Raw genomic sequence first — 12,943 nt, 5'->3', positions numbered from 1 at the left:
TAGTAAGGGCTCTCGGTCGTATTTTAAAATATATTTTAAAAAAATCTCTTTAAAAAAAATTTGAAAATGTCTTGAGTTAAGTAGGAATGATATGAATTTGTTGCAATCTTAAAACATGAGATGGTAGTTTTGTTTGATTTTGTTGAGAACTGCTCTTGAAACCTGTAGATGGTGGAGTATTTGAATAATTAAATTCTCAGCCTTGAAATAACCCACTAGTTTGTATGGGAAAGAAACGAACCCTTTCTTGTATAAATCAGGTGTTTATCTAGAATACTATATAATTGTGTTACTTGAGTCCAAAGTCATACAGTGGTGTAGATACATGTATTGTGGATCATAATTGGACGTCCTTTTATAAGACTGGGTGTCTTTGAGAATCTCAATAACGTAACGATGTCACGGAATTAACAGGTGAAATAAGATTGAATCTGAACAGAATAAGCATGCCCAAAACAGCATTAAGAAAATTATCAGGTTATTTTTTATTTATGTCTTAAAATTCAATGTTCCCAATTCTTCTGCTACTTCTGAAGTTCTAGCAAATTAAGACGATGACTCTGATGAAATAATTAAATTCGTGATTTTAAATGGTGAACGGGATAAAATCCAATTTTTCTGCTGATGTACCGTTCCTCTCTTTGCAAAAAACCCCATAAGGTCCATAATTCTACATGATAAAGTTGTCTTTAAGTTTGTCCAGTACGATCTTGTATGGAAAGTAACTAATTTTGTATAAATTTAAAACTGTTACGTGCTTTATCATAAACTTTAAAACACGATTTCGTCATTTATTTAAAAAACATTCAATTTTTTAAGGCATAATTAGAATTTAGACTTGCGAATTCATCAGGATTTCCGCAATTTCGTACACATTATTCACTGTAAGTCTCTAAAGACTTTACTGTTTTTCACTATCAATGCATTCATTGTAATCATCAAAAGTTATTACACGAATTTATTTTCTATTCATAAGATGTGACGACATAGCTATGTCCAGTCACTTTATTGACCCCGAATTCTTATTGTTATTCTTTATTTGATTTCTTAAAGTCATTTCGACGCTTGGTCTCACACATGTCACGTGATCGTCGGCAACAAACCAATGTCCAAAACGTTTTGCTCTTTTTATCTTTTCTTGAATCCCAATAATGAAATTGAAGTTAAGAATAAAGGCGTTTTTCAGTTGTTCCGTGTTTGGGTTTTTGTACCACTTCCCATCTAGAAATCTATTCAGTGGTAGGAAGTAGATAACAATGTTTCTGTAATGTTCTAGAATGAGTTCCATCAGCTGAATCTGATCGTTGTGGTTGGATCGTACGAGGTCTTCGTTGTGTAAACATGAAAACGTGGTATCCAATGCGTCCAGGCGGTACACGAGCTCCGCCCAGAGCAGCTTCATCCGAGTCGTGTTCCGCATGTAGTAAAAACCGATCGCTGCTTCGAAAGATTTCTCGTAGGTTGGTATAATTGTCAAGTCGTATTCTTTCTTGCTTGTCACAAAAGACACGGGGTTGCTTACCCACAATGCATCCAGCTCAAAGAGAAAGACGGGTATATTTTCCTGTAGAAGCCAATTGACGACCCTGGTTCTGTATATACCGATGCGCATGAAGCCTGCAGTGCAGTACTTCTGTCTGCCGTTCATCTCTTCGAACACACTAATGTACACAACAGTTAGTGATGGATATTGGGCGGAAATGTCCCTGTAAACTGATTTGTCCGTGACTAGAACCAACACCTGGGAGTAATTCACCATTTTGTCAGTATGACACATCCAGTTGGTAAGAAAAGGAACAAATGCTTTGTTTATAAACGTCACCATTACCATTCCATAATAAATGGCAATTCTCTTTGCTTCACGAACAACATGCTTTTTGTCTTCATTTTCTAGCGCGTTTTCTTCAAGTCTGTGCTGAGTTTTGTTCGCACAAATTGACAGGGGGATTTTGTCATTGCAAACTTCCTCTAGTTTGTCACGGGGAGTTAGCTTTACTGATAGCAGTCCTATTGTCAGCAAGACTAGTAAGCATATCATGGAACGGCGCTGAAAATGTGTGAAACCATAAATATGAATAATGTACTAGCAATTCACCAATTTGAAATGCATTTTATCATCAAATGACAAAATATTATTGGTGCCAGACATTGTAACTCAAGAGAAAGACATGTATTTCACATTGACAAAGAAAATTGGAGGTTTTAAATGGTTACTTACTCAGTGACGCCATTTTTAAATAAGATGTAATTAAAGAAAAAACTTTAAAATTTATGCTAATTTATTTGGATTTTCCTTTACCTTATGACAGCATACAGGCCAAAAATAAAATATTTAATATGTAAACGGTGTGACCGTTGGACCGAGCGCAGATTTAACACTGGGCAGTTTGATTTTTGTATAATAAATCTATTTAAAACGCACACAGTAGGATCCGCGAGGAAGGTTGCCAACTCAAATCATTCGTCAAAGTTAAACTAAAAGACGCGTGCTCAGTCTACATTATGACGTCATATTTCAGACGTAAAACGTCTTCGGAAATAGCCGAGGAGACTTACGTGATTCCGAATTTTTTGTTATTTCTTCTTTCATTGTTCATCAATTTAATTTATATGAATGCCAATGTAATAAAATTGAATACTTTATTCAGAATCTTAAAGATCAGTTCCTTGACGTTAATGTTTTTATTTTCCATCTGATAATTTGATAAGACATACATAGAACAAGTCGTGTTTCTTGATTGAAGCACTATTGAAACTTATCTGGTTTCCTTTTTAATTTCTTTTAATTCAAATTACCTTCTATTGAAACACTGGAACTTATTAAATCGAGTTTAGGGGCAATAAACATCGATAAGTACCAGTCAATCAATGATCGAACTAACTTTTTTAAAACAAAATGGCTGCCAAGATGGCGGCGCCCAGGGCTGGAAGAAATTTTTTTTGGCCTTAGTACCCCTGATTCAACTTTCATTTTTCACTGATTTTCTTATATATACGTGTTACCATTAATCCTCGCTTCGCGAGGCGGGCTTCGCCCGCCTCTCGCTGCGCTCGGTATAAATCCTCGCTTCGCGAGGCGGGCTTCGCCCGCCTCTCGCTGCGCTCGGTATAAATATTTTAATTCTGGTTGTAACGCGCTCTCTGATTGGCTAAAAAATATTTTATATCGTTTAAAGAATGTTGCCTACGTCATAGTAAGACTTACGTAAAAACGTATCAATACGCCTGACATTACGTTTTAATTTTGTACAATTTTACGTCATTTTAACGAGGGCGAGTACAGAACGAGTACGCACGCTCCGTTTTATTTGTATTGTGACGTCATCTTTTTGCTTTGTTGACGCCATGGCGTGATAGTTTCAACTGCAGATATTCAGCGAAATTTGTCGAAAATAGCTCGATTGATGCGTAAAATTGATGCCGGTATTATATTGTGGAATAAGCATAAATGTCTCGAAGTATAAGCTATATTTTGGCTCGGTTTGAAAACGTGAAGAGGGTTCAGCAAGCCTAGCCCTCACGTTCTCTTAACCCGCCTAAATATAGGTTAATTTCTATATTTCAAGACAGTAACCATGTATTTTATATTAATGACCCTTAATATTCGATGTTATATATTTATTTATTACTTAAATGTGCATGTCTGAATGTTGTAATAATACTATAAAGATCACCATTTCCGTCTTTGTCAAATAAAAAAATAGCCATTATCTGGCAAACTGGGAAATTGGGCATAAAAAAACAACTTTGCTAAGACCCCTGGATCAAACCAGGAGGTAAAAGTTTTTTTTTATTTGACCATTTGATGCCTTTAAGCAATAACTTTAATTTGTAGAACAGAAAAAGAAATCCCTAGGGCAGAAGTTTAAAAAGAATTAAATGTAAAATATGTGCAAAATTGATACATTTCAAGCAAAATCCCATAGGGTCCTATGTTAAAGATTAACAAACTTAGAGATGACCCCTTGAACAAACGGTGTGGTGAATGTCTGATTTTTTTCCTTAAAATAATAATTATATCGGTAGAAATTCATGTAAAAAATTTCATAAAAAAATCTAGGGCAGAAAAAATTAGACCCGGCCTCGTTAAGGTCAAATGACTGTTTTTATCTAAATGAAGAGTAAAAAATTAAATTATAAGCAATGAATTCAATGTTTATTAGTTTTAAATTATATAAAATGGTTTGAAACAGTTTACGCTTCTTTATAAACCGCTTCGAGGTTTATAAAGCCTAAGTTAAACTGCCCCAAACCATTTTATATCGTATCAAACAAATAAATATTGAATTCATTCCTTAATTATAAAGTATGACTAATGGATATTTTTTTGTTGACAATTTTTTGACAATCCGTCCTCCTGATTTACTTTACATTTCACGATATACGTGTATGTAGTTTTTTTAATATGTATCCCCGAGTACCCAAACTCCGTCACCATAAGCAGAAAACATTCCGCGTTTCTCTGTTAATTATTTTTTGCGGTTTTTATCATTTGCAGCCACTAAATATAACCTGAAACGATATAGTTTATAAAATTATAAACACAAATATTTTTTTATTATTATTATTCAAATAAGCCCTCTGAATACGACGTTTATCACACGTGCTATCCTAACTTATGAACCTAACTCCGTCACCCACATGATCTATGATACGCCAGGGAATGAAAACACATTAACAATTTAGTTTAAACTCAACTTGTATCTAGGTCAAGTTTTAATAAGTAAAATCGTTGTATACAATTTAAATTGTATTTAATATCATCAAAGTGAAATGATCGCCAGAATAAAAAAAAAATGGGTCGTTGTAACTACAATCACAATGACCTTTTCAGAATGTATGGGTGCCGTTTGATTTCTGTCCTTACATATTTCAAATATATCATATCAATAATGAATATATTAATGATTATATTATTTATTACATTTTTAATAAATGTAGCATATTCTAAATACCGACATACCGTATATATCTGTAACCCTGTATTAGGCAAATATTACGGCATGAGCGATTTGACGTTATCATCAAACGTAGTGCATAAACGCTATTGCGGACTGAAAAAAATGTATTAATAACCTCAATAAAAAATTAATTACATGTGAAATGTTTCATCTTGACCTCTCTTAAAATAACTGACCACCGTAAATAATCAAATAGGCCCGCATGTCAGAAATATCGTTATTTTAGTGCACCCGTGAAAAAGTGTTAGCTGATTTCACGCAATTATTGTTGCATAAAATGAACAAGATGTAATTTTGTTAAGTTAGAACACATTCTTAAATTTAACCGTTGTAAATTGTTGACATTTGATTGAAGATTTTTGACATGCAAAAAATAACGTCATAATCGCACTTGATTTCAAACGGCGAGGAGTTTCCCGAAAGTGACGGAGTTAGGGTAGTGACGGAGTTAGGGGGCTATGCGATATTTATTAAGGCTGTTTAAAATTAATTCTACGTTTAACGTCACATGAAAATTTAAAACCTACGAGGGAGGGAGGAAAAATAAACAAACAAAAATTTCAAACAAGTGTGTATTTATTGAAAGTCACCCATTTAGTTATCAATACAGCACTGTCATGTAATACATATGGTAGGATTCATGTTAATTTTTCATTTTCAAAGAATATACTTTTGTGTAATTTATGTTTATATCCTTTCTGTGTGTACATCATGTATACTGGACGAGAAGTGGAGTGATTTGCAAGCACATGAAGTGGTACATCCAATGGATTTACATCAACATAGCAACCGAAGGGAAAACTTTTTCTTTTCAGGGAAAATGTTGCGCAACACATGTGATTCACGGATTATCTAAAATCAAAATAATGACATTATTTCACACATTTTCATAATGACACATTTTAAAATTTATCATATCAGAGTTTTGTTGTAAGAATCACTGTACCTACTTCTAAGAACTCAAGACAGGGTTCTTGAAATAACTGCCAACCTACAAGTGTATTCCACTTCTCTCCGTTCTTCCACTTTAGCTGGATCACCTATAAGTTTCTTCCTCTTTTGAGGTTTTGTTAAAGAAGATGGGTAGTCATTTCAGTTGTTGATGGAACACTTAAATAAATATATACAACAAACCTCGTTTTTGCCTTTTTGGGCGGAAGTTTGTTCAGCATGGTACAGGCTCTGTGACTTGACAACCGACATTAAACAATCTCGAAATAAGATTTTTACTGCCAACTTCGATCATGTGTTTGTCTGATCCATTATTGTTGGGTTTTTTTTACTTTGATAGTGGCATAGACTCTCATTTTCTTCGAATTGTGAAAACTGAATACCTCAATGCTGTCTTTAAGCATGTTTTTATCTCATACAGGATGTAGAATTCAGTTGCTAAATGAAAACCCAAACCGGATTTGTTTGTTTTTTCGAAACGACAATTTCGACGAAACCTACGCGCGCGGGTAACGTTAAACGTAGAATTAATTTTAAACAGCCTAAAGGTTCGAATAACACGTGTTCGTGTTTATTTACACCTGTAATATATTGGTTAGTTGTTGGTCACCTTGTCAGGTGACATTTAAATATTCATTGCACGGGTTTTAACTGACCGATGTTAGCGCGGAAAGTTATATAGCCATTCGAAGGCTCTTTTCAGTGGAGATAACTTAATTCCCACCCACCCGCCCTTGCTTTTGATGTTTATTGGAATATTATGTTAAAATATTGTTTTATTTTGTAGAAATGAAGATAGAGAAGAAAACTTGTGTATTTCATGAATAAGTAAACTGCACTTCAGAGCGCTTCACATCCTAACATACGTGTTTGTGTTTTATTTTATGAATTATTTATGTTCGTTTGAGTGGAACGAAGAAGAACATAAGTGAAAATACGATCTTCTGAAAAATTAAAATGATCAAAAGAAAAATCCCGAATGTAAAGTCACCCCAAATATATAGTTTTTATAGTTTTTATAATACACTAGACTTTGACTCGTGCGTGCACGTGTTAACAATTTGCATATCGGACATTTACGAAATAAATACATCGAAACACCGTATTGTTGACATTTACATACCAAAGCAACGCCATTAATTTCACTACACTTTCCTAGTTAGAATAGATCTAATCTAACTGTGTCTTAGGAAAGGCCCTCACCATGGACAGTTAGAATGCCTCTCATATACCCGTAATGTAACAGAAAATTGCAGAATCGCTCCGAAACGATTTTAGAGAAAATTAATGAAGTTGTATTGAAAATAACAGTCAAATTAATCATAATAAACCATTTTGAGACTGACTGTAAATACCTTTCATCTAAAAATTTAATCCAAATAATGTAAATATTCAACACTTTTTCAACAACGTACACGTATTTTCTTTGCTACAGAGACAATACATGGAACGCATTCTACTCGGGTCCGTAGGACATAAATATAAATATATTTTTATCATTTTAACGATAAAACATTCTGTATATTATATTTCACTCTCCTAAGAAATATATCGTGAATTTTATGCATGAAATCAAATATTATTTTGCCATCACGAAGACAAAAGTAAATACTAAGTAAATATGTATATTCAAGATATTTGTTAATTTATAATTTCTCTCATAAGAAATGAAAAATATATATGAACTGAATATGTAGCAATTAAATTTCCAATGAAAATTTACACATATTTCTATTATCGTTTCTGAGTTTATTCATGCAAATATGATATTGTGGAAACATAAACTAAAGTTCCCGTTAGCGTGAATGTATTGCGCACGCGCTAGATTGTAAAATCCAAAAAATCCAGATAATTTCCGGGATATTTTGAGGAAATTTCACTAATTATTAATTAGCAAAGCTTAATTGAGTAAAAATAAAAACAAATTGGCAATCTTCAAGTACCAATGATGTTAAAAATAAGTAAAACAAAAGGAAGTACTCTTCCGATTTACCGGTATTAAAGCCCAAAAAATTGAGTCTGTTATTTTAATATAGTAGTATAGAAGTATAGATTGTCTACAATACCCTATAAATGGTTTTTCATTATCATAAGGGGATTTTTTCATTCTGTATTTATAAACCTTATCCTTAATGAATATCTTTTTTAATATTTACATTTCCATGTATCCCCGTCCATGATAAAACTACGATCGAGTCAGGTTTTTAAACAATTTTTCAATAAATTCATCATAAGCATACTGACAAAATTAAAGAGTTCAACAGCATAACGTAGTTACTTATAACTGGGGCAATATTAAAACTTTAAAATATCTGTGTCAAATGACGTACATTATTTTGGCACAACCTCTGTTAAAAATTAAATACAGTTTATGAATGACAGTGGCACTAAATGAATACAAAGCATTAAGTTTTCAGTAGCAACTTTTTAAAAATATTCCAGTCCGAATTTCCTCTTTCCATTTTGAAATCTTACTTTCAATTAAACAAAGATCTGACTGATGATGACTCTAAAACATTTATAGAATCATATACTGATATTTACCTTATTCGGCTGACAGAGTCAAATTGAATGTTTAAAATTTTGAGATATTCTGTCTTCGGTAAACTTAGCTACTAGTAACTGGCTACTAGCAACAGGTGCGAGAAGTAAGAAAACCTAGCTACTTTTAGTTGGCTAGGACTTGATATTAATACGGAATACTAGTAATTAGTTACTTGGAGATGTGTACTACTTTTTAACTATAGCATCAATTCATTAAAACATTTTAAGATACATGTATGTTGTCAGATGTTGGAGAAATTTATCAGTTGAGGTAAAATGAGTTCAGGTACATTTTCTCAACTCAGTAAGAGCAAAATAAATAGGATCAGTAATTATCAGTACTAAGTTTTTCAGTACCGTCAATGAAATATTTGCAATCATAAGAGAAAAATTTAATTAGTATTGTACCCACAACTGGTAGATCGCAACCATTATAACAAATAACAAAGAGAGCATTTATTGTTTAAATATAAATTAAATTTTAAGCATTACTTAAGAACAAATCAATATGAAGAAATATTAAAAAAATGCTTTTCTTACTTTCATTAATAACATGGCTCTAAACCATCCAATTACGTAATTCCGGCAGTTGTTACAAAAACTTTAAGAACAATGGATGATATATGCATTGGAAATAAAAACCGGAAATTCAGACTATCTGGAGGAAAAAGATTGTTTTAAGTGGTACAATTCACTTAAGCTTTATGCAACATTAATTGCAAGAACCATATGAAGTATTAATTAAGTATTTACAGAAACTGAATACTTTCAACCCAACTTTATCTGGTAAAATTTATTTACAACAAAATATCGGCAAAATTTGTATTTTTAGAAAATGGATTCCTTCTTGGTGTCTTTATATATTTTTCTAGATTACTGTCATGTTGTAAGTTTTATTTACTGCCATTCGGTAAATTCAAAATTTACAACATGACATTACCATAGCAAGCAGTAGCCCCTTCCTTCTCAGTGTTATTTATTTGTAATCACTTAAATAATATCTAATCAGCTTATTGTTTAATGTATTTTTCGGTTTTTTCCCGATAACGACAAAGAGCACACGGTGGGGTGACCGGTCAGCAGAGGATGCTCACATCTCCATGACAACTGACCCTGTAGCTTTAATATTCGTAGAGGCCCGTGTATGCTCTGCTCCTGTTTCGTATTTTTTCTTTGGACATTCGATTTTAAACGCTGTTCGTTATCACTTGATGTACTGTACAAGTAATTGCAAAAGTTTTACTATATATACAAACCGTATGTGACGTATGTCATTGAACTCGTTAAACGTGTAGGGAGAGGGCGTAATAAGTTTTCATAACTTGTGCTAAATCCCTTTGTAACAATGCATTTCGCTAAATTATGTTCAAATCAACAGGCTGTTGTCTCATTAAATCAGTTTTAGACACTTAGTTACTATTTAAAAAATAACCCAAACCAAAACCTTTATAAGTTAACATTTTCTTTAAAAAAAAATCAAATGGTAATCCTTAGTAATCACATTAAATTTGTTCACGCTTTGAGCAAGGTTATGCATCTTAAATCTGGTGTTAAGCATCTGTTAACTTTAAATTACTTCTAATTTACTTTTATGTCTCTACGAACATTCGAATAATAAATGATTCACCGTCCAAAGGTAAATCTTAATTATTCGCAAAACTTTTATTTCGTGATTGACCGATGAAAATCCTGTTCATGGGGACAAATTTTCGCAATCAAGATGTAGAATACCAGAATAATAGAATATCAAAACCGCCTTTAAATCAGTACATTTGTTAAAGTAATAAGCTAACAAAAAATATAACCTACAAGTTTGACCTTACTGGTACTTTGCAATCTACACGTGTGTTCATTCGTGTACATACGTGTTGAAATTCGTCATCATGGCATAATTCTCACATTTTTCTAAACATACACGTACACTTACAATGTACACGTGTATTTGCTGAACTTCTCTGCGTACTTGTAGGTGAGATATTTCCGAGCGGAGTTTCGTTTGTTAATATAAAATTAATAACAACTTGCTCTTTTGCTTTAGATTATTGTTGACAAATTGACAGATCGTGTTATTTTTAAATCACCTTTTAGTCACAGTTAACTGTGCAGCAGAACTCCATTATGTAACGTTGTGTATCAGACATTCTTGTTATAATCTTGTTATAATATGAAGTGAACAATGTTATTACTTACCCCTGCTTTGTATTAATAAACAATTATAAAAATGTTTCTAGAGAGGTTGCCCTTTTCTCTCTCTCTCTTTTTTTTTTTTTTGGCTTTGTTTGATAAGGTTCTAATTAAGAACAATAATAGAAAGACTAAATAGTGCATAAACCAGGACTTTCGTTTTGATAATTTCAGCTGTATCACAGAAATAATAATGATGATAAAGGTACCTCGTTTTAGGCTTAATAGAATTACAAGTATTCAGAAAAAACGTCACTAAACACAAACAAATTCACACTTGTCAGATCTCATAGCTAAATTCATGCAGCTGAAAATGTAGAAAAGTTCGCGAAAGTTTAAATCTTCTATTATTCGAAATCTGAATAATTATGATGATATTGATTTAAATATTGTTTTTTTTTATAAAATAAAATTGCATTCAAAAATATATGCAATGTAGAATTAGATACAAGCCTATGTTATATTTGCAATCATATAGGAGAAAAATGTAATAAGTATTTTTCTTGTAATGCTAACAACTGTTTAGATCGCAACCATTATAGCAAAGATAGCAGTTATTGTTCAAATATAATAAAAAGAGCATACTTAAGAATAAATCAATATGAAGTAATATTTAAAAAGTAAATGCTTTTCTTACTTTCATTGTTAACATGGCTCTAAATCATCCCATTACGAAGTTCACGAGTTATTACAAAACTTTAAGAATGTCTAAAATTTATACTAATAAAAACCGGAAATTCAGACTTTCTCGATAAAAAAGATTGTTAAGTCACCGTGTACAAACACACATAAGGGGGCTGTGATCGGTGTAGCACGGGGGCCGTGATTTTGAAGCGGTAAAAGTAGGTCGTCGAGTATTTAAAGACTTATTACGTTTAATTAAAAAGATTTTGATAACCTAAAGTATCGCAAGGAAGACACTGATCATTGATAAACTACCTCTAGTAACATGGGAGTTGAGATATAAACACTACTACAATAATATGCAGTTGGTTTATGCGCAATGTATTAATTTCAGGGTATTTGAGTTATTAATTTCGAAACCCCTGAATCCCTTTTGTAACAATGCATAACAATAAAATAAGTTTAAATCAACATGCTGTTGTCTCATCAATTCGTTTTTAGACAATTAAGGTTCGATTTAAAACAAACAAACAACAACAAAAAAAAAAAAAGAAAAAAAAAGAAAAAAAATATAGAAAGCAAGAAATATCATAACAGATTAACGTTTTTTAAAAAAAAACCCCAATTTGTAATCCTCAGCAATCACATTAATGTACGCTTTGAGCAAGGTTTAATAACTCTTAAATATGGTACTAATATGATTTATATGCAGCTGTTAGTCATTCACTGTTACATTTTACTGTACATTTTTTAATGTCTCCAGGAACATACGAATAATAAACGATTCACCATCCAAAGGTAAAATTCAAATTATTCGCAAAGATTTTATTTCCCGATTTACCGATGATAATCTTGTTCACGCGGACATATTTTCGCGATCAGGGTTTAAAATACCGGGAGAACATATTTACTGGTCTGTGCAGAACATTTTCGGCGGATTGAAAAATTCACTCACAGACATATGGAAAAACTGTTTATTCGCCATATACATGATTATATATATATATATATATATATATATATATATATATATATATATATATAATTTTACGTATGTTTATGTATATCTCATATAATCTTTTTTATCATTTTGGGTATAAAAATTTATATAAAATGACTAAAACTAATAATTTAAAAAAGCAAAAAAAAAAAAAAAATAATATTGAAAATTAGAATAAATCATATTCTACATAACACACCAAAAAACCCAACATTTGTTAATTGATTACCAACTATGTTTTTTGCTAAATCTGAGAAACCAGCACGTTATACATGTTATACATACGAAAAAATATCAATTTTTTTTAGTCGAATTTTCTTTGTTTTCAAAATGATTAGAATGCAACGAAACACAATTCCATTTATTTCACTATTTTATTTTACTTTTGAGTTCAGAAAGAGGTTAGCTGCCTTCCAGCGCATTCAACTTCCTCGAAACATTAGACACATGACTTGTTGACATCATGTCAGAAATACAGTGTCTGAGAGAAGACTCGAACTATGCAACCGTATATTCCTTCTTTGACACCTCTACAGGCGTGAACACTATCATAGCAAAACTACCCCAGTTTCTTCAGAACTAGTGGGTGGACCGTGCGACGAGATACAAGAATTCAAGAAGTGTAACCTTGTCACCTTTCACAAGGTTCATAGACCTGATCACTGAGATGGCATCAACA

The 12,943-nt window shown here is 32.1% G+C and overlaps 1 protein-coding gene and 1 long non-coding RNA gene across 4 annotated transcripts; both read right to left on the bottom strand.

The window, feature by feature from the left end:
• Nucleotides 1–74: 74 nt before the first annotated feature.
• On the bottom strand, nt 75–11,419 carry LOC117680533 (uncharacterized). Of its 3 annotated transcripts, none has more exons than XM_034480691.2 (2): nt 11,278–11,419; nt 75–2,047 (listed from the first exon to the last, which is right to left on the bottom strand). In XM_034480691.2, exons 1-2 carry the CDS (start codon nt 11,290–11,292, stop codon nt 1,001–1,003), a joined length of 1,062 nt encoding a protein of 353 aa, XP_034336582.2. In that variant the 5' UTR covers nt 11,293–11,419; the 3' UTR covers nt 75–1,000. The 3 variants fall into 3 exon arrangements, with proteins under 3 accessions (XP_034336582.2, XP_034336580.2, XP_065941215.1); XM_034480689.2 differs by lacking the exon at nt 11,278–11,419 and adding an exon at nt 8,997–9,119; XM_066085143.1 differs by lacking the exon at nt 11,278–11,419 and adding an exon at nt 2,300–2,406.
• On the bottom strand, nt 3,309–7,493 carry LOC136275571 (uncharacterized). Its single transcript, XR_010714159.1, has 3 exons — nt 6,096–7,493; nt 5,912–6,015; nt 3,309–5,813 (listed from the first exon to the last, which is right to left on the bottom strand). It is a non-coding gene; the product is annotated as an uncharacterized lncRNA (long non-coding RNA).
• Nucleotides 11,420–12,943: the final 1,524 nt, after the last annotated feature.

The sequence above is a fragment of the Magallana gigas genome, chromosome 5, assembly GCF_963853765.1.
Source record: "Magallana gigas chromosome 5, xbMagGiga1.1, whole genome shotgun sequence".
Classification (NCBI taxonomy): domain Eukaryota; kingdom Metazoa; phylum Mollusca; class Bivalvia; order Ostreida; family Ostreidae; genus Magallana; species Magallana gigas.
Note: the sequence above shows the minus strand (reverse complement) of the source record. Positions and strands in the feature narration are given on the sequence as shown.